Source organism: Mesoplodon bidens (assembly GCF_964165515.1).
Source record: "Mesoplodon bidens genome assembly, chromosome: 12".
In the NCBI taxonomy this organism is placed as follows: domain Eukaryota; kingdom Metazoa; phylum Chordata; class Mammalia; order Artiodactyla; family Ziphiidae; genus Mesoplodon; species Mesoplodon bidens.
In genome coordinates, this window is record NC_138168.1 from 85,479,461 (window position 1) to 85,502,123 (window position 22,663).

The window sequence follows — 22,663 nt, forward strand, 5'->3', positions numbered from 1 at the left end:
AGCCAGTAGTATGTAGAAAGTGAACTTTCTTAAAAATTAAGTGCATTGGAAAGGTCTGCGCAACCCGCAAAAACTGCACCTCCCAACACAGGCACTTAAAATGACCATCAGGGCTTCCCTGGTGGCGCAATGGTTAAGAATCCGCCTGCCAACTCAGGGGACACGGGTTCGAGCCCTGGTCCGGGAAGATCCCACATGCCGCGGAGCAACTAAGCCCGTGCGCCACAACTACTGAGCCTGCGCTCCAGAGTATGAGAGCCACAACTACTGAGCCCACGTGCCGCAACTACTGAAGCCCGTGCTCCGCAATAAGAGAAGCCACCACAATGAAAAAAGGCCATGCACCGCAACGAAGAGTAGCCCTCGCTCGCGGCAACTAGAGAAAAGCCCGTGTGCAACAACAAAGACCCAATGCAGCCAAAAATAAGCCAAAAAAAAAAAAAAAAAAAAGACCATCAGCAGCTCCAGTGAGACATTCCACCAAGCTTCACTTGTTCTGGTCTTTCCAGGGACTTCCTTCCCTGAGCTGCAACACCCAGGCAATCCTGCAGTCTGGTGTATGGCCACAAACAAAGCTGTCAAGCCAGCAATCAGGCTAAGCTCTTTGCGCTGCAGTCACAGGCATGGCTGGGACCAGTGTCGGGAGGCAGACAGCCTTTCCCTCCGCTGTGCCTACCAGCCCCGTCGGAAAGAGCAACGCCCAGTTCTGATCTGGGGAGGCACCAAAATTTTCATTTTCAGACACCCCCTAAAATTACAAAATCAAGGTTAATTTTAATCAATATATGTGTATTTCATTTACAGTGCATGGTCTACAATCTTGAGACCAAGGTTGAGATGGGAGAACTCATGAAAGCTAAACACTCGAATGAACAGCATGTTAATGATCTCCAGCCAAGCTGCCCTGCAGGACTGGGCGCGTGTCCCTTGACTAGTCGTTACCCTACTCGTGTCTCTCATGGGGTCGGGGGTAAAATGCTATTCTGGGCCAGCACGAGTGTTCCTTCTGCAAGACTACCTCAAGGACTGCAGGATGTTTACCATCCCTGAGCCCACCCACTAAACACCAGGTATCCCCAGTCCTCTAAAAGTACCCAACACACCTGCACCCCAAAATACCCTCTGGAGAAAGGGGGTGCTCCTGCCCTGACTGAGGACCACAGCACGGCACCGCCTTAATCAGTAGCAGGTTAAGCAGGCCCATGTTTAGAAAGACTATTAAGATGCTTTTAAACTTTATAGATCTGTAATAACGTACTGAAATACAGCATAAACTTTCATCAAAGTTTAAGATGGAACATTTACTCAGACGACAGGACCATTTATATTCATGTTTTGGTCCACTTATCCAGGGGCTTTCAAAGAAATCAGGCTTTGGCATATTACGGAAACATACCTAAATCCCAACTCTCCTTTTTATTATCCTGTTAGGTTTCCTTGGTAATCAATTGGTTGTTTTGTTTTTTGTTTTACAATATGTGGTCTTAATTAATTAATTAATTATGGCTGTGCTGGGTCTTCATTTCTGTGCGAGGGCTTTCTCTAGTTGCGGCGAGCGGGGGCCACTCTTCATCGCAGTGCGCGGGCCTCTCACTATCGCGGCCTCTCCCGTTGCGGAGCACAGGCTCAGCAGTTGTGGCTCACGGGCCTAGTTGCTCCGCGGCACGTGGGATCTTCCCAGACCAGGGCTCGAACCCGTGTCCCCTGCACTGGCAGGCAGATTCTCAACCACTGCGCCACCAGGGAAGCCCTCAATTGTTTTTAGTGAACTCAATGTGTACTTGGGAAAAGCTAGCACTCGTGTTTGCAGTGGTGCCACAGAAATAAAGTGGGACGATATGGTTATGCGTGATAAATGTGAGAATGGTCCCACAAAAAGCTGGAGGTCCAGGGTAAAACGTATCACCACACAAACCCAAACCACATGCAAAGGCTGGAGTAAAGCACATGGTTTGCAATTTTCATTGTCTTTGTATTTCCCCCTAGATCACACACTTTTCTCAAAGGCAATATTCTCTGAAGGCAGCAAAATCACATAGTAAAGTGCGGTACTGGTGTGTACAGTATGCAGTTAGTCATTTAAAATCTACCCACCAAAAGGGCAATGCTTATGCCAGGCTGGTCAAAATACTGAAAGCCTTTCTAACATTCTGCTCTGTTTGGTGGGGGCAGCGGTGATAAAAGTTTAATTCTGCCCATGTACCCCAACCCCCTACATACACACAGAGGACCATGTGGTTGGTGTAGATGATAATTTAGTCATTCATGTCTCTCCTCCAAATGCTACTCCTTTTGAAGCTATGGCACAAAGCTGCAGTTAGAGTTCCAAAATGTTAGAACCTAAAAGGAACCAGACATACTCATACTCCACTATGTATAATGGAAATTCATAAGTTTCAGTGTGAGAGTTACATTAGCACTGTACGGATTTAAAAATAACAAGGTTTTTTTTTTTAAACAGCTATATACTAGGTCAGAATTTTAGAGTAAGATAATGTATCCTAGACACAAAACTTGGTATTGAAGGTGTCTGAAGCCCTTGAGGAAAATGAGGTTTTTAATGAGTATTTGTGTGTTTTTCACACTGACCATATTTAGCAGAAAAATCTTTCTTCTTTTTTGCCTCTGATAGTAGCCTAGCTTAGTAGGAGTTTTCATTTCAATAAGAGAGGTAAGTTTCTGATCTATTACTAAAATATCAGTATATGCAAGAGACAAATGCCTAAAAACAAAAATAGCAATGAATTTCATTTTATGTCTAAAACAAGAACTAATGAAACTAGCCAGTAAAACTTCTTAAATTTAAGCAGAACACCAGGCACTTTTTTCTTCATGAATATAATGACTGGTGTTTCACAGGTATTTGCACCAGACCACTTAACCATATAATGCGTATCTTGTTTAGTATCAGGATTCAACACGTATACCTACCTACCTCTGCCTTAATGAAGACGATGACCTCCTAACTGTAACACTCCCTCATCTCCTCTTTCAAAACTTCTATTTGCTCTTCTCATTATGGGTTAGCTCAGCTCAAAACTACCATCAACAAGCTGATGAACCATAATAGCTTTCACCTTCTGTTCCCAGCCCACTCCAGCTGGTGGGCACCGTGCATGCCTTCAGGGCTCATGCCCTCCACAAACACCAGTCAGTGCCTCCTGGGGCGGGGGGCGGCCCGCCGCTTACGACTTAAATAGGTGGCCCTCAAATAGATGCCACACACCCCAGTCCTTCAGGACCAACCATTAGAATCCCCAGAGCAGCTTCACAAACACCTGAGTTTCTGGGCCTCAGCCCAAGAACCTGTATTTTTAAAAAGCCACTCAAATGATTTTGAGGACCAACCAGATTCACTGATCCCTGGAACAGTGGGCGAGGGCCTGGGAGCCCTGAGGCCCCCTGGCACGGTGACCTGCGGAGGCCTTCCTCCCTGGGGCCTCAGCCCCCTGATCTGCAAAGAGAGGGTCTGGGTTAGAGGACCTGAGTCCTTTCCAGCTCTGAAATGCTCGGTCTAAAGTCCAAAGGCCCAAGGTGAGATGCAATCCGAGCTAGAGCTGTGCACGTGCAGAGGGAATGGGAAGATTCATGAGGAAATAAGTAACTACGTGACACTATTACGAGCCGGCTGGGAGGCTGTTTTCATGGACAAAGGAAAAGCTCACACCTGTTTTCACATTTCCAAGGATGGGGATGTAAGTCTCTAACCAGACACACGATAGTACAAGTTTTATTGCTCCAATGCAACTGACAGCTCTTTTTCCAATAAAAAAGGGAATTAAAGGTGTTAAACCCCAATCTGTTTTTTAAAAATATAAATTCAATAACAATTCACCCTATTAAAATCAAATAAATCCACCATCCCCGCTTTGCTGGGCAATCACAAACACAGGCCTGACAGCAGGCGGTGGGCAGGATCGCCTCCGGGCCTAGCCCCGGTCTGAAGGAGGCACTCCCTGCTCCTTTATAAAATGGAAATGACTCTATCCGTAAGGGGTCCTCTAACATTCTGTAGCTTAATTATAGGAGTGACTTCTGACGTCATCCAAATCAGTGGCTGTGTAGGTTCTACAAAATTATCTGAATTTAAAGAGAGAGGGACAAAGCATGGGGGGTGGGGAGGCAGTATTTTCAGGTCACACAGGTTAAGGTTCTCTATTTTTTTTTTTTCTTTCTTTCTTTAACTGAAAGGCTTTGAGAGTCTTTGCTGTATTAAGGCAAACTGTGAAATTCCAAGACGGTGCCTTAGTCTAGGTCTCCCAGATTCTTCTGCCTACAGGTTTTTTTCCATGGAACATCCCAAAGGACCAGTGTTTTTCAGAATACACTTTGGAAGAACATGATTTTTGAGTCTTCTTGGTTTCATTTTATCAAAATGGTATCTAAAGTGCCTTCTAAATGTCTGAGAGATGCAGAAAAGATGCTGAGTTGACAGTGAAATGCTGTTTCACTTCTAACCCATGTACGATGGCTGAACTTCTGGCTGTCAAATTATCCCACTCATTATTTTCCTCATTTTGGTAAATAAATCTAGTTCTGCAATCTTTCCTTTGAGAAATGTCTACTTCCTCCTGAACTACTTTAAACTTCGTGTAAGAAGACCTCCCGCCCCCATCACACTTGTTACAGAATACATTCACACCATATTAAAGACCGAGACAGGAGGGAAAAGTTCAAAACCAGTTCTTCCACAAACTTTACAGACAAGTAGCCATTTTACATCTTCTTAGACTAACCAGGTTTAGGTAATTTTAGTAGCCAGAACACTGCAGGGGAAATAAAAGTTTGCAGTGATTTTCCTATGTATGCAGAATCAGGAAAACCATGAAAGGGAAATTCAAATAGTAACATTTGAATGTTTGAATTGCAGGCAGTGGATTCAGTGATAACAGATTAATCCCTATATTATCACACCTGCATTTACTCAAAAATTAGTCGAAGTAGAACTATCTAAGCACCACTAAGATTACATTGAGAGCTTGACCTTTCATAATCATTTAAAATGGCAATGCTGTTTTCCAACATTCCAGCCCTCTTCTGAAGGTGCCACTTCAGCAGCTTTCAAATATTTGGGTAAGACCTTTCAAATACTTCGAAAGGCTCTGACAGGAAGTAGTGTGGTAAACTTTCTCCCACAAATGGGGGAAGAAACGCAGGGGAGTATGATGAGGAAAAATTCTCACAACTGAAATGAATTATAAAACCTTCTTCAGATGCTATTTTGGTTCACTTAACTGAATAATTATTGAGACGACATTGTATTTTTATTTTCATCATTGAGTCATTACTCTTTACAACAGCTTTGTTGAAATATAACTTATATCCCATAAAATTCACCCATTTAAAATGTGCAACTGAGTGGTCTTTAGCAACTCCACAGAGTTATGCAACCAACCCCACTATCTAATTTTAGAACATTTCATCACCCCAAAAAGAAACCCCATGCCCGCTGGCAGTCACTCCCATAACTCCTTCCCCCCAACCCTGGCAACCAAGCATCTACTTTGTGTCTCCACAGATTTCCCTATTTTGGACATTTCATATAAACAGAATCATACACTATGTGGTCTTTGGTGACTTGCTTCTGTCACTTAACATGTTTTCAAGATTTGTCCAGGTTGTAGCATGTATCAGCACTTCATTCCTTTTTTTTTTTTACTGCCAAGTAATATTCCACTATCCGGATATCTCACTTTTGTCTATATATACATTCATTGCTGATGGACATTTGGGTTGAGGATCTTACTGTTTTCTGTGTTGCTTTAGTGATTATAAATATGAAACAGCTAGAAAACAAGTCATTTGAACTAGACTATGGTCAATTTGGTATTCAAATTGATAAGAAAAAAATTTTAAGGGCAAACGAAGATGAAAGAAAATGAATTTTTTAAAACTAAAATTCAACTTAAGTTCACTGTTTCATTTAAGTTGTGAGTAAAAATACGCTACGTTCTCAGGAAGAAGGTGCCAGCTGCCAAACAAACTGCTGTGAGCACAGCAGGAAACACGTCTCCTCCACGGGCACACTCGCTCTCCCCTGAGGCCAGCAGTCATTCCAGCCGCAGGAACTGTGGTCAGCCCCTTCCCTTAACAAACCAGGAGCCAGCTCGGGGGAGCAGCCCTCCCCCGGGGCAGAGGGGAGAGCCCAGGCTCTTGTAAATTTTGAGCAGCAAACTGAGTCTTGTTTCACATTTAACTCCAATTGGTGCCGAGCTCGTCATTGCCCAGCACCCAATTAAAGTACCAAAAAAAATTTTTTTTAACGGAACACTATCTTTGAATTTTGCTTTCTTGGATGAACATTAACCAACCCCTCCAGAGCCCTGCTCACTGCAGCAATACCAGACATGCTTCGTGAAGGCTGGTGTCTGTTAGCAAGTGCACAGGAAGCATGGCCAGCCACATCTCACATGCTACTCTCCCCAGGCCCTCAGTGCGCCTCAAACTTGAACACACAAAAGAATTACCTGAGAGCTCGTTCAAACAGTTTCCTGGGCCCCAGGCCCAGAGATTCTGACTCCGGAGGTTGGGATGGGCCCATCCATCTTCAGCTCCTCCCATCTCATAAGCAAGGCCACACCCACACAGACCCTGCCCTCAGGGAAAGAGGCTAGGCTAGGATCCTGAACAAGCAAACAGCCACAACTCCTTCTGGCAAGATTAATGTATGTACTGCTACTATTTATACTCCATTATGTGAAAACACCTTTACTAGACTTTTCAGTACTAGACCTAAACTCGCAGAGACAGGTTTTTCTTAATGAAACTGTATCTCTACAGAGGGATGCCAATTTTTGTACGCTCTTTGGATCCTGATCCCCTTATCTTTAAGATAAAAAATCAGTCTCATGAACATACTCCAACTCAATAAATCACAGCATTAGCTATGACACACAGTGGTCATTTACAAATAATAACCACCCTCTGTAAAACATTACCATTAACTCAGCAAACCTTAATCAGCTTAGTGTAGAAATGCAGACCTGTGAATTTCGCCAGTTTAGAAGGCAAAGTTGGAAAGCCCCAAAGGCAATGGATTTTTTGTTTTTTTAGCTCTTCTCTGTCCATATCACTAACCCTTTACAGGCTGTCCCGGTAATGGCTAATAGAGATGTTTGTTTCTATCTATTAAATAAAATGAATGTTTGTCTCCGTTAAATGTGCAACACTGCTCCCAGTAACACTGTTTATATAAACAACAAAATTCTATAAAAGCAGTTGCCGTTAAAAATCCAATGACCATAGTTTACATCGTTATAGTTTCTAATAAGCACACAGTTCTTTAGAAGTGTCCAACTTCTAAAGTGGACACTTTAGTGTGTCCACTTTTTTTTTTTTTTTTTTTTTTTTTGCGGTATGCGGGCCTCTCACTGTTGTGGCCTCTCCCGTTGCGGAGCACAGGCTCCGGATGCGCAGGCCCAGCGGCCATGGCTCACGGGCCCAGCCGCTCCGCAGCATATGGGATCCTCCCAGACCGGGGCACGAACCCGTATCCCCTGCATCGGCAGGCGGACTCTCAACCACTGCGCCACCAGGGAGGCCCCTAGTGTGTCCACTTTAAAGTGTCCTTTCTATTCAAGAAAGGCAGCTGAGAAAACACCCTGTTGTACACCATTCTTTTAAGCATGGAGAGGTCAAAATAAAAACCAATATGCCAAAATATTAAAACACTATACAGAGAGAAGACACGTAAAATAGAAATGTGGCTCTTAAAACACAATCTTTCATTAAATGGAGTCAAGTCCATAGTAACCTGATACTGACTGTACTGGCAAAGACATCAACTCTGCTGTCAGTCAAGAGGGAGGCATCGGTCTCTCTCTAAAATGCTGCCAACAACAGCAGTAGCCACATGTCACCGCGTGCCTGAAGGCAAGCTGGACTCAAAGTTAGAAACTTCAGGGGTACATGTGTAAGCTCGAGCTCTTAACATCAGACTTCTTGAGGTTTACTGACCTTTAGAAAAGGTGTGAATAACAGTATATCTTACTAATAACGCTATGGCAAACCTGACCACCAATGGATAATAACTTTTTAAAATCAGTCCTTTCTTTCAAGCTCTTCTGTATCTTAAGTTTAAATTAAACACAATCACAGCATTATCTAGTCTTCTTTTTTGAGGTTAAAGAAGAAACTGAGTGAAGGTGAAGAAACTGGCTTGTTAGGCTTAGGAAAATTTTCAAATGCCAAAGAAAACCGGCTATCTAGCTCCACAAAATCTTGGGAAAAGTCTACGGAATTAATCAGAACACAAACTGCCAGGCGATGCAGTAAGAATTCCGTGCACCATCATTTTGTCTGTAGCACAGCCAACCAAGACAGATGGGCAGGACAGACACAAACTCATATTCTAATCAAGTATTCATATAATTGTACGATACCAGGATAATAAATATACCAGCCTTTTATTGCCTAGTAATAGGAACAATAAAACCATTGAATGTTAGGGCTGACAAGAGTCCACTCGAGACAACGCCTAAGGAGCTCAAAGTGCTGGCCCGGGGCTTCCCTGGTGGCGCAGTGATTGAGAGTCCGCCTGCCGATGCAGGGGACACGAGTTCGTGCCCCGGTCCGGGAAGATCCCACGTGCCGCGGAGCGGCTGGGCCCGTGAGCCATGGCCGCTGAGCCTGCGCGTCCGGAGCCTGTGCTCCGCAACGGGAGAGGCCACAACAGTGAGAGGCCCGCGTACCGCAAAAAAAAAAATAAAAAAGTGCTGGCCCGCCGTTCCTGTTATCCGCACTTCCCAGGAGTCACGGCCCGGTGCTATTCCCGGGGCTACGGAGTCCGGAAAGTCGCCGAGAAGGAGCGGGGGTGCCCGCGTCGGCCGCTCCCAGCCTCCCTCCCGCTGTCCATCTCAGAGCTCCAGGTACTCCAGCCCCTGTGGCAGTGGTCGCTCCCCCAGCAGGAAAATTCAAGCTCTGCAACGTGCGGACTGACGCTCACAGTTGATGAAAATGACTCCAAATTCCCTGTAGGTGAGACCTATCAAGAAACCGAATTAACCTACCACAATCGAGGGCCTCAGGCGAGGTCGTGGACTTTTGGGATTCCAAGTCCTGCCCGCCCCTCCCACGCCTTCTCCAGGTGTAAAAAGGCAGCCGGGGATTAGCGTCCGCCCAGCTGCTAATCACTAATGAAAAGTAAGGTCACAACTACAGAGTTCAGTGTCAAACGAGCCAACCTGACTCCATCATAAACCACAGAGCTGTGAGCAGTTTCTGAGCTCACGTCTTCCGAGAATCACGACGCCCTACGGTAGGCACTTAGCTCATTTTCCAGAGAATTCAATATCACTTTAAGGAGTACTGAGGATAACTTAAAGGTAACCATGAAAACCAACCCTACATCCCCCTCAGCTCCTCTTCCAAACTGCTCTCCTCCGCCACCGTTAGGCTAAGCTTACAGTGTAAAAGCTAAGTCCTTAACATGCTGTGGACGATAACACGGCAGAGAGAAACATGAAGGCTGGGCCTTGGAATTTCCCAACAACTTTTGTTTCAGGTATCTACATTATGTTATACTTTATATCCTGTTTTTATGTTATATACATGTATATGTTCTAGGTACAATAATTAGAAAAGGGAGGAGGGGTAACTATTTCGTAGGGTGACTCTAAATGGGTATTGCTTGGTGAGGTAAAAAGTTATCCTAGTCTGACCACCTTCTTTTAAAGGCTGAGAAACTGTGGCCTAGAAAGGCTTATGCGACTTCCTTACCTACTAAAACCATTTATATTTGTATAGCTCTTAAATGTTAGTCCTAAAGTTGTATCTTTCAATGTAAGTCAGTGACTTTAAACTTTTGAATTGAAAAGTTTGTATTTCCAAATTCCAGGGTGAAAATTATGTGAAGTATATATACAGATAGATATAGATAGGAAGGAAGAGCTCAGATCCACTAATATCCATCGCATAATTTCGAGAACATGAACTCCCAAGTCTTTCTAAACAGCTCCTTTTGCCTCTGAAAGTAAGCCACTTCCTGCCCCCAGACCCACTTCCTGTCAGCCAAGCCTGCTTAACAATACAAAAAGTGAACAAACCAGTCCTGTCTCTGCTCAATATAACTAGAGAAAAATCATGACCTTAGAGCTGGAAGGGAACTTTGTGAACAGTCCCACTAAAAAGAGGGTCACAGTTCCCTCCTCTACTGTAAAACCGGGGTTTTGGAAAGAGCTTGTGCTAAGCCCTTCCCACTGTTCACCAGGCTAAGGCACTAATTTTGGAAGAAGGAAACTGAAGGCAGTAAGAAACTGCTTTCCAAGCATCTGACAAACAAAAGGACTGTCATTCTCACCCAAGTTCCAAATCCGTGCTGCAGGGTAACCCTGGTGGGGATTTCCTTACCTGCTAATGGCATGTAAAAATAATATTCCTAATACTTACTGGCTGTCGATTTTTAAGATCTTTTTTGGGGAGTGTCCGTAAGTAGGAACTGATTTCTTCTACACTGGGAATGACATACACCCTGTGTGTAAATTTAAACTAGGACACTTGGACACCACTTTCCACAGGAAGGGGTAAATACATAACCAGAGAATGTTACATTCTGCAAAAGAAACTGTTCCTTTCCAGAAACACAAATAATCATTATCCCTCTAGCCTCTCCCCGCCCCAAGGGAGGCAAAATAAATTACCGTTCAAGGTCACTTTATCTAATAAGCTTGTGAAGTCTTGATTCTGTAGTATGTCATTTCAGTTTTACTAGGTGTGTCATACATATTTCAGCACCTATTTAGTTCACTGAAAAGTGAGGTTAATTATATCCACAAACTTAGGATCCCATAAAAGACACAAAGTAAGGGACGGGGCCAGGAGGGCTATCACATGCTACAATGGATTGTAATTCCAGGCTCCTAAACCATAGGAAATTAAAGGCCTAAAGACTAAACCTCATTCCACCTGGAGTGGACTGTTTTCTTTGTAAATTTAGAAGCCTGTGAAGAGTTTTCTAATCTGGTGGGAGGAAAGCCTATGAAATAATGAAAGTGTCAAAACAACATAATTGCTTTGCTAACCTGCTGTTTTAGGGAAGGGCATATAAAATAAGCCACACTTAAACCTGTGCCATTTCTGAAATCAATCTTTGCCCCTAGTTAAGATCACTTGTGCCGTGTAACAGTTTGCAGTATTAAAGAACATTTCTCCTATAAGGAGCTTAGATAAGATATATTTGAACTTGACCAAGAAGTCTGTACTTTTGCTATCAATCAAAAATAGAGAGTAAGACCCCAATAGTTTTATTTTTTAAAAGTCCAAGCTAAAGCAGCCAGCTAACAAAATCTGCTCGAATAAGCCCACTTCAACTGAATTTATGCTTTTAAACCACTCTCTGAAATTATATGAAGTTTAAAAAAAAAGACCTCTTCAATTTGTACGGTCACAATCAAGTATGCTACATCCCGAGTGCGATTAGAATTATGCACCTGATTCCTTGATTGGGAGTAATCCTCTCGCCCACCTCGCCCCTGCAGCTCGTGGGCTGCTGCATTTACTGAGGGTCTCAGCCCCTCACACCCTGCCCCCATCCCCAGTCCCAGCACAGACTGCATACTCATCTCTTAAAACGGCTGCATACAATTCCACTAAGTAATGCCCCACACTTGAGTGTGCTCACTTCCAATTTTCAGCTTTGAGAATGCTGCTATTGAGACAATGACCTATTTCTAGTTGGGTCACCCCCTCCCCCATCAAAAAAAAATCGTGGGAATACAGAGTCGTAGCGGAACTAGCCGAGAACAAACAGTTCTGTGTGTTTCCAAGTCGACTGCAATTCTGACTAGAGCTCTCCTTTAATAAAAGGTGTGTGGAGGGCAAGAGGGCCCAGGTGGGATTAAATCAGTCCCTCATCTGAACAGAACACCAAAGGTCTAAGAACTGCGGTTCTGCTCCGGGGATCCATGGAGAACTGCTCCCTGGGACCCAGCAGCAGGCAGGGCGGGCTCCCCGGGAACCCAGACCCCCGGGGAAGGAGCATCCCTTCCCGCTCTCTCTCTCTAGTGACTCAGGGACTTGTTGATTTGAAAAGTGACAGCCATCTTTCCCTTCCACCCCTATAATGTGCTTTTAAAAAACCACCTTTTTATTTTGAAAAATTCGAAACATTCACAAAAGCAGAGAGAACAGTGCGATGAGCTGCCGTGTGCCCTGCATCCACCTACGACACGGCGACTTCCCTTCTAGCATTCTTGACTCATTTACTCTTTCTACCACTAAAACACATTCTTTTTTTTTTTGCTGGCACATTTTAAGACCACTGTGTATCATTTCACTTGTAAACACTTTGGTATGTAGCCCTAATGGACTTTAAATATGAATATATTTTGAGCTTACACACACATATATATAAGCATACACATATATAAAACCACCACGCCACTATCATAGCCAACATAATTAAAAACTATTCCTTAATATTTAAAGTTTAGTCAATATTCAACTGTTCCCCATTGCCTCAAAACTCTCTTTTTACAGTTGATTTGTTCAAATCATATAATGCCCTTTGGAGCTTTGTCATCCCATTATATTTCCAAACTGCCCTGTTTGGCCAGTTTCTTAATAAACATCAAGTTTTCCCCACCTTATCTCCCCATCTAAGTCCCACTTAAGTGTCTCACCCAAATAGCAATGTATTATGTAAGCAGATACTTGAACGCCCAAGAAACAACATCCATAATTACGTAACCAAGGCAATGAAACATCTCAACAAGGATACTAGGCTAACATATTACATTTTCATAAATAAAGAGGTGGTTCCAATTTAAAATTTGTCCTAAGCTTTTACCAACTGATCTGTGATTCAATTTTCTCTTTAAAAATGTAGGGAATAGGACTTCCCTGGTGGCGCAGTGGTTGACAGTCCGCCTGCCGATGCAGGGGACACGGGTTCGTGCCCCGGTCCGGGAAGATCCCACATGCCACAGAGCGGCTGGGCCCGTGAGCCATGGCCTCTGAGCCTGTGCGTCCGGAGCCTGTGCTCCACAACGGGAGAGGCCACAACAGTGAGAGACCCGCGTACCGCCAAAAAAAAAAAAAAGTAAGGAATAAGACTGGATATCCTTCTAAGACATATTTTATTTAAAAAAACCTATAGATGCAATAATGGTACAATAGGCAAAATATTATTCAAAAAGTATAAATTTCACCAAACCACATGCTTGAGAAATGATGGAAGAATCCAAGCAGGTATGGCAAACGACGACGTACTTATCACCAAACCCAGGTGAAAACGGGTCCTTGGAGAAATATCACCTTGGCGCGTGGTGCCATGTCGAGTGATTCACCAAAAAACAAGCAAAAATACGTCACCCTCGGCCCATTCCTAAGTCACTCTGCCCCATGGTTTTAACTCTTCACGCAACAAGAGTCAGTGAAAAGAGCAAAACTACCTGTACCTCTTGGCAAAGCCGGGATGAGGACTGACCTCAGCGCCCACCACTCCCTGACAGCAGGTATTTGTCTTCTCCACTACAGTGGCAGGTACTGCTCCCCTTTCGTGCACCAATGTATCCCCAGGACCTAAAAAACCTGGCGCACAGTAGGTACTCTACTTGTTGAATGAACAAATGAATTTTATGGAGGGAATGTGGTGGTCTTCACTGTGGGAGCAGGAGAAAGGGGGAGGCCCAATCTATTGCATTATTAGTCTAAGTCAGAAAAAAAAAATGCCCATCATGAGGTATGAGAGCTTTTAATCGGATGAGAATTCAGTAGTTACGAGTGGAGTTGGCCACCTCTACTCTGTCCTCTGGGCCAGGCAGGCCCTCGGATCCTGCTTCCCAGATGAGGAAGCAGGGCTCAGGGAGGTTGGGATGCTCGCCCGAGGCCACTCACTCAGAGGCAGGCCTGTTCACCTGCTCGCTCATCCTCCTTCCCTCTATTTATCTGCCAATACAGCAAGCATTTAAAGTTTGTTCTAGAAGCAGATAATGATGCTTCTTCTTCCCCCAAACCACTTGGCTTCTCACTTTGTGGCCAGGAAAGATAGAAAGCAAAGAAACAAATATCTATCACCGTTATGGGTAGAAATAAGTTGAAGTAAATAAAGCAGCAAGGGGTGCACAGTGAGGAGCTCTACTTTAGATAAAATGGTCTCAATCGGGGATCAAATTATAAAACTATCTACACTCAAACATTCAGACACAGACAATAGTTAATTTTAAACGATCAGTGATAAAAACGCAACTCATTCATCTAACATTCTCTTTCCAACTCAAATATCAGGTACAAATTGCTTTCTTTTAGCATACGCCAGAAATCTGTCATTGTACAATGGCTTAGCAAACGTGACACAAGACACTACCGCCTTCTCTACAGAAACAAGACCCGCGGAACAGCAGCCTCGTTTAAAACATGACCTCAGCCCCAGCCATGCCTGCTCCTTGGTGACAGCCCTCACAGCACACGTCCAGGCTCAGGCCTGTGGCGCACTGCACACTGACTCACAAAACAGGTTCTTTGTACTTTGGCAAAAAATTTTTTTAAATTGGAACCAATGGGGTGGATCCGCTTCCAAATATTATTAGCTTAGTCATTAAATATATACAAGGTTGTAACAAAGGCTTAACAACAATTATTTTTATCCTAAAGCAGGGGTTGGCAAATCTTTCCGGTAATGACCCAGACAGTAAGTATTTTAGGCTCTGGGGGCCGTATCTGGCACCTGCTGCATGTTCTTGTTCGTGTTCTTGTTGCTTTGAAAAATCCCTTTAAATTGTAAAAAACCAACCCTAGCTAGGCAGCCCACGCAGAAACAGTCCACAGCCAGATGTGGCCTTTACCTACCCCATCCTGAAGTAAAAACAATTATTTACAATATCTGATATGACAATCTTTTTGGTATTGACAGTTTCAAACTGATCATCTCTCAGGCAAAAACAGAAAAGAAAATTAGGTTGTGGAAAGTGACTTCAAATTTAACAGAATGGAAAGCAAAGTCTCACACTGTTTATTAGTTTCATCCTTTCTTTTATCAATAAAAGTCAGATCAAGGTCAGAAAATTTTCATTTTGCTTTTAAGGTTTGTTTTCTCGGGTATATTAGGTTAAAAAGATAATTATCATGTTAATGCACTTTTCCATTTCCTTTGAAACAGCATTACTGTTTATCTATAGGTGTTTAAAAGGGCTTGGAGAATGCAATGTGAATCATAATCCAAGGAAAACAGAACTGACCACTGCTGCTGCCTGAACTCACCAGTGCCCAAAGGCAGAAGGGTAACTCCTATGCACCCCTCAACACCCACCTGAAGAATCTCACCCAGCTGGGAGGCATTCCCTGGCTCTCTAGGGTACACAATATTCTGTATCTCTATTACCACACTTACTATACTGCACTGCAATTCTTTGTTTACATATCTGACTCCCCTATTAGACTGAGAATCCCTTCAAGGCAAAAACCTATTTATTTTTATAGACCTGGCACCTAGCACATATAATAGGGCTTCAATAAATGAGGAAGGAACCCATGTGACCTACAAGGGAATACTGACAGCTAGAAGACACAGAAGACATAGCACAGAAGACATAGAGGATGAGAAGGAGATAAAGTGTTCCTTTTTACTAAATAACTCAAATGTTTCACGTTGCTGTTTCCCTTGGAAGATCTATTGACAAACTTTACCTGGTTTATAGCAACTCGGGAACTAAAGCCCTTAGCTTTAGCTACAGGTTGCACTGAAACGTTTGTAAATGTTTCAGGGGAAAAGAGCAAACAGGAAGTGAAGCTTACAGCATCTGAAGATAAATTGTTTGGATTTCATAGGTATAAGCTCCGTCTCAGTTTATCTCACACTCTTTTCACTTAAAAACTTTTGTTTTTACTTCCATTTTACAAATGACGAAATTGAGGTTCACAGAAACTAAATGGCTTGCCGAAGTACAGGTAAATAATAAATTAATTATGAAACTCTTCTTTTTACAGCTCTTTACATTTTTGCCTGGAAAAATTATGTATATTAATTATATATTAAGTATTTCACTTTATAGTCAGAAGTCTCTAACTCACATCACAGCACAATGTTTATTTTTCTTTCTTTCTTAAAAAACACTATTTACAGAAGTCTGGAATAAGATCTTTATTCTTTACATCAAAAGCCACAGATACTAAGCATGTTAGAAGGAAAATAATGCAACCTTCTGGTCTCTTCAGTAAGTATTCCATATTTAATTAATAGTGGCAGACACACAGTTAGTGTTTAAATTATATAAATATATATATTTTAACATATTTATTGGAGTATAATTGCTTTACAGTGTTGTGTAGTGTTTAAATTAAAAACTGATTGGAGTAGTGGAAGAATCCCAAGTGTAGTTACTACTGAAATTAAATAAATTAGAGGATAATTCAAAATGCATTCACTGATTTTGAAAAAAGACTGAATTCTACTACTTCAGATTAGAGTTGAAATGTCTAAATACTGTAAGAAGGAGGCATACTGAATCATCCAAAGAATCTCCAAATTGTCAGATTCACAAAAGTTTAAGTTAAAAAAAAATTAAAGAATTACGATAATTCACTAAGAATAGTGATGTTGCTTTCCTTTCCCAAACTGCAAGTACGAATAAAATTACTCAAAATGTCGTTAGAAATCACAGTATTATTTAGGATGGTAACTAAAAGGAGAGGCCGGCGTGGAAGGATAAGAGAAGAAAGAAAAGACAACAAAGGAATGGGGTCTCTTTGTTCCCTGCCATTTAATAGGAAATGTTGGCCTCTTTTTCCCCTTTAAAAACAAAGAGAGCCAAAAATTGAAAGCTCGCTGGTCACTGCCAAATTAAGCTCTGCAACTGGACACCCTGCAGACAGAAGTTCAAATCAGAGAGATCCTCTCGTGCATCGTAACTGGTCCTGTCTTTCTGGAGCCTGAGCCCCATCTCTTTTTTCCCACCTCGGCCGCGTTCCAAATACCAATGAGGGCACCCGTGGCGCTAGGAGCTGGGACCGCGCACCCGCCTTCTGGAGAGCGGGAGATCGTGAGTGCCTTTGCCTGAACGGAGGCTCCGGAACCGGGCTGGGCTTCGCTGCCCACGCACGACCACCAGCATCAACCCCACCGAGAGAGAGGAATATATAAAAAACTGTCCTTTTCCTATGAAATCATCAGTGCCCGAACTCTGGGGTGCATCAGAACCGTCTGGGGACCTAAAGCACAGACATCCAGTCCTCCCAGCCCTAGAGATGGGGATTCAGCGGTCCTGTGAGGGACCAGGAAGCTTCACGTCTCCAGATAATCGCGTAACCCGCATGTGGGAACCCTGTACTAAATTAATGCTAACTTTGAACTACGTGTGTCTATAGTGTGTACATACACTCAGGAGGAACATAAGAAAGCTGCTGGATCACTTTTAGTCTATGTGGATTTAAAAATACTATCGTTTAATAAGTCTGGTATTTGTATATATTCTGGCAGGGGGCAGCGGTTACAATAATGAAAGCAGGTGAGGACTTCTTTCATCAATCACAGTCACAAATTGATTAACAACATGTACAAACCAAACCCTCAACCTCCCCTCCCACACCCGCTCCTTTTCCAGGTTCCTTATCTCAGTGAATGGCACCACCATCCAAACACTTATGCAAGCCAGACACCAGAAGGCAGCCTCCACACAGCGCTCTGCCCTGCACGTCCGATCTATCACCGAGTCCTACCAAGTTCACCTCCCAGACACATGTGCTTCTCTCCACCCGCAGCCCCGCCCTGGTCCAGGCTGCCACCACCTCCCACAGCCCAGCACCTCCTGCTGATTCGGGATTCGGGTACAGCAGCTGCAGTGACCTTCCAAAAGGCTGATCTGATCAGGTCACCTCCTTCCAGTCAAAACCCTTCAGCGCTTCCCCGAGTTAAGCCCCCATGTAGCCGTTTCCCGTCTCGCCGCAGGGTATGTCCCCCGTCTCCCTCCTTCACCTGGAGGACGCCCGCCCCTTCACTCTTCATGTAGCTCAGCACAGTCAGGACGTGCGTGCGGGTGCGTCCCTGACCCCCGACGAGCACCCCCCCACGCACACGCCATCGCACGCATTCAAGTTATTCTACGACTACAGTCTGTTCCTCTCACCAGACTGTAAATCCATGACGACAGGGACTGTTTCTGTGTCTGCTCACCTCGGCAGCCTCAACATCCAGCACAGTAATGCGTGAACGTACAGACACACTCGCTGTGCCTTCCAGTGTGACGACAAATGACTAAGCCCAGCCAGCGCTCCTTACCGCCACATGGGAAAACCTTAGCTGCCTAACTCACCATCTGCGTGCGGTGAAGGAGGGGCACGGGGAAAACGGATCCCGTGTGTGCTCAATGGGGCGGGGGGATGTATTAGGCTATTCGGTGAATTCTGACCGTGTTAAAATATTTAGTGGAAGAGGCTACGTATTCTCCAGAGACAAGGTCATCTCAGAAATTATCTTAAGATTTTGGCACAGGGCAGAATTTTGAACACACTTTCAGAGTTTTCCTACTGAAGGGAGAAAACTTAACTTTTACATTAGAAATTTCCATATCGACTCTTTAGGAATGAATAGCTAAGGCATCCACGGGTGCCACTTAAAGGCAGTTCAGGCTAAACTTCTCAGAAAACAGCTTTAAGAGAGCGTGGCCTTGAGCACAACACCCTTTTCATCCCCAAGCTTGACTGCAGTGGTTTTCCTTCCTGACGCCCCACGTCTCCTCTCTGTCACAATGAAGAAAGCGAGTATGGGGGAAAGGAAGAAGGAAGGGGAAAGGAGCCCGCTGGTCACCCTCAGCCGAACCGTGGGCAGGAGGGCCGCTTCCCGAGCCAGAGCCCTGGGCACAAAGCCCGTGCCCCTCCCCAGATGACAGGGACATACCAGGCCAAACCGGCCAGCTGGGCAGAGGGTGTGGTGCCTTCTGGACCTCAAACCATCCTCCTTGAAAGTCTACCCATCACACAAGAGTAGAGCCCAGAGCAGCTGGGAAAAGCAATGGATCACAGCCCTGGAGTGCCAGGAGGCGGGGGGAGGGGGGGGGCGCCCGCCCCGGGGGATTGAGCAAGACTTCCCAGTCTGCCTGCCCATCTCTGCACCAGTGGCTTTCCTCTCAGCTGTGTCACACTTTACCTAAGCCTCTTTCCTTCCTGGATGGCTCCCAGCGGGTTTTCCAGCTCCCATTCCAGTGTTGGCCTGTGTCTGGGCTTGGGTCCCAGACTGCAAGCTCCCCAAAGACAAGATCTGTTGCAACCGTCTGTGCGATACCCTGTGCCTGGTGCCGGGGCGACAGATGCTCACTGAACGTGTGGACGTGCAATGTCTTTAACAAGTGGTGATCGCAGAAGCAGTATTAAGAGAAAACGCAGCAAGTAAATATTATTTCATTTATATAAATTGTTTTACAAATAGAGTCATCCACTGACTCTGTTCAGACATACCAATCAACAATACTTTGCCTGACGAATTCAAGAGGTCTGGAGGAGACTCAAACCATGACTATGCAGATGTAGCCATCTTTATGGTTTGCCTTCGATCCTGTTGTTAAAAATCATCATGGGAAGCCGCCTAACAAAAACCTTAATCTGGGCTTGAATAATAGGAATCAATAACCATTTGTTCAAAGGACACATCTGTAGAGCTTGTTATTGGATGCTTCAGCTTTAACATCTATGAGGGAGCAAAAAACAACAGTAACAAAAACTAGATACTCTATAACAGCCTTAGGAGTACCTATCAACCAGTAAGCTCGCTCTTAGTTATCTCTGGAGTGGTCCTCATAGGATTCACATGGAGTGGCCCTCATAGGATTCACATGGAGAAAGACTTAAGTGTAATCATTTTACGAGGCAAAATCTCCAAGACCCTCCCCCACCAAAAAGGAGGCAGGTAGAAATTTCCTATGAAAAACAGCTGTGGCTCACATAAAAGGGGACCTCACAATACCACCTGGAAATAACTGAAAATGTTATACAAAATATAGTCTTTCAAAATCTGACTCCGGTTATTGGGACCCTAACATACAAAGATGTTACAAGTTAAGGATGGCTACCATCCCTCCTTAACAGGTCAACAACTATCGGCACTTTGTCGGAAGAACATTTTCCAAGTTTCTGATCCATCATAAAGGAACTTCAAAGCCAAATGAAATGAAAACACACCTGCCCTAAGAAAAAAAAAGAGAGCCTTAAAAAGGAAGAGCATTCTGACACACAGCACAACATGGATGAATCTTGAGGATGTCACGCTAAGTGAAATGAGCCAGCCACAGGAGGACAAATACTGTGCAGTCTCACTTATATGAGGCACCTAGAGGAGTCAAACTCACAGAGACAAAGTAGAGGGGCGGCTGCCAGGGGCTGGAGGGAGGGGGAAATGGGAAGTTAGTGTTTAATGTGTACAGAGTTTCTGTTTGGAAAGATGAAAAGGTTCTGGAGATGGATGGTGGTGATGGGTGCACAAAATGTGAATGTACTTAATGCCACTGAACCGTAACTTAAAAATAATTAAGATGGTAAACTGTATGTTAATGTAAATTTTACTACCAAAAAAAAAAAAAAAGACAGAAAGAGAATAAAAGAAATTACAGATCCTTATGAGAAAGTAAAATAGTGACAGGAAACAGGTTTACTGACTTTTTTTCTGAGTGATATTTTAAAAGCTGAACTCTGAATCTTTTCTTTTAATGAAGTAAAGAAAACTACACCAGGAAGGGTAATCTCCTGATCACTGCTCTGTGTAACACAGCACAGGACTGTCCCTGAGTAAGATGTTGTGCTTGGGTCTGTTTTATATCACAGGAGTTGTAAACCCTGAACGTCACATGCCAATTGCAAATTGTAAATGAAAAGAAGAATTCTGTGTAGGAAAAAAATTTTCTGCATCACAAATGAATCATCTTGATGTAACCTAGGCAAAAGCTCTATTGGCTTCTGAATCTTTTAGCATATTAACATAGTAATTTATTTAACCTAACAGTAAAGTAAAACTTTATTAATAAAGAACTCCTTTTAGAGAATCTAAAATTTAACAGTAGAAAAAACACATAACTGTTTTTTTGACTGACTACAGAACCAACTCGTTTGAAAAACAAGAAATAAATCCCACATGTATCTTTTATTGCAATTTTTCATGAATCCAGATATTCTCTCCACCGTGATTCAAAACTCCAAAATCTTCTCCCCAATATCTAGCCACCAGTTCACCTGTGTTAAAGCTGGTAGAACAGGTACAACTTTCTAAGAAACGCTGGTCACAAAGAACCTGCCTCATTCCCACAACTTAAATGAAAGCCTTATATAAAAGCCCAGCCTGGCCACAGTCTACCCGAGATGGCAACATAATCAGATGCAGGGGACAGAGATGAGGGCACAGCAGCGCTCCAGTCAGCTGACGTTTACGATGTGCACCGGCAGTGCAGGACTAGAGGGCCCAGGAGCCTCCTAATCAAACTCCAGGGCTACCTTCCTTCATCTGCAACTCAAATTCGTTACTAAACCTCTTTCAGATAGGAATCCTGCTGCCACCAGCACATTCCCGGGTTAACAGAGCACAGCTTCACGGGCCTGTCGTAAAATGGACTGGAACGAAGCTGCCCCCAGAAGGACAGCCGGATGCCCTTTAAAGCGCCAAAGGAAGAGCTGGGGTGCAGCTGGCTCCAGACCCTCGAAGGGAGTCGGCGTGCTCCGTCGGAAGCCACCTCACTCTCCCTAGGATTTAGACGACTTTTCTTTTTAAGAAACCTCCAAGTTGCATTAGAATACAGGTTTTAAACAGACCGAAACCGCGTAAAAGGGAATTCTAATTTTTATAAAAGACCCAAACCACTGGGGGCGGGGCGGGGGGCTCGAAAACAAGACTGTAGAGAGAAAAGCATCATAATCTTGTTTTCTCCAGGAGTTCCACAAAGGACCAACTAACAACAAAGAGAGGAGACAATTCCCTGCTCCTGTCCTCTCGTCCGTTTAGAAAAGAGCTCTATTCTACAAAAAAAACTGCCCCAACACCTCGCCCAGGTAACTCCACTTGAAAATAATGCCCGAAGCATCCGACCCCGCCCAGAAACTGAGTTACTTACTGGTTTCGGCATTTTCGGTTTCTGATGGGTCTTTCTCAGTCTCCTGGAAACACACCCTCCAGCAGCAGCTGAAATGGTTTTTCCGACCTAGAGGCAGAGGAAACCCCTTTAGAGCGCCTAGCAGCCCTCCTCCGACTCCCGCCGCCGCCGCCGCCGCCCCGAGACTCGGCGCTCACCCCGCGCTGCTGCTTAAGAACTGACCGGGCGGGCGCCGGGATGAGTCACCGCCCAACCTGCAATTACGGCGGGCCGGGCGGGCGGGACCTGCGCGGAGGGGCTGCGGGAGACCACGGGGCGAGGGGCGGGCAGCCGGCGGGGAGGGGGCCGGGTGGGCGGGGCGGGGAGCGCGGAGCCTGGGCGGCGGGGGAGGGGACCTCGGCGCAGGGCGGGCAGGCAGGCGGGGACTGGCGGGGAAGCCGGCGGCAAAGGGGCACGGGGCAGCTGGGCCTGGGCTGCCGGGAGGAGACCGGGGCGGGGGGCGCCGGGGCGGGGGTCCCCCGAGGTATTCCTCGGGGCTTTCGGGAAACCAGCCTGGAGCCCATAAGGCTGCAAGTTTCACTTTGTGAAGCAACCGTTTGCCCCAGGGCTGAAACCGCAACCGTCAAACCTTTGAGAAACACTTTTAAAACTGTCCCCGCCCGGGA

General features: G+C 44.6%; 1 protein-coding gene across 2 annotated transcripts in view; it reads right to left on the bottom strand.

Moving 5' to 3' along the window:
• The window catches only part of EZR (ezrin), a 49,234-nt gene that overhangs the window by 26,003 nt on the left and 568 nt on the right, over positions 1 to 22,663 (bottom strand). For both annotated transcript variants that reach the window (XM_081250711.1, XM_081250712.1), the window contains exon 2: positions 22,020 to 22,106. In XM_081250711.1, coding sequence (XP_081106837.1) covers positions 22,020 to 22,031 — 12 coding nt within the window. In that variant the 5' untranslated portion in view covers positions 22,032 to 22,106. The remainder of the gene's footprint in view (positions 1 to 22,019; positions 22,107 to 22,663) is intronic.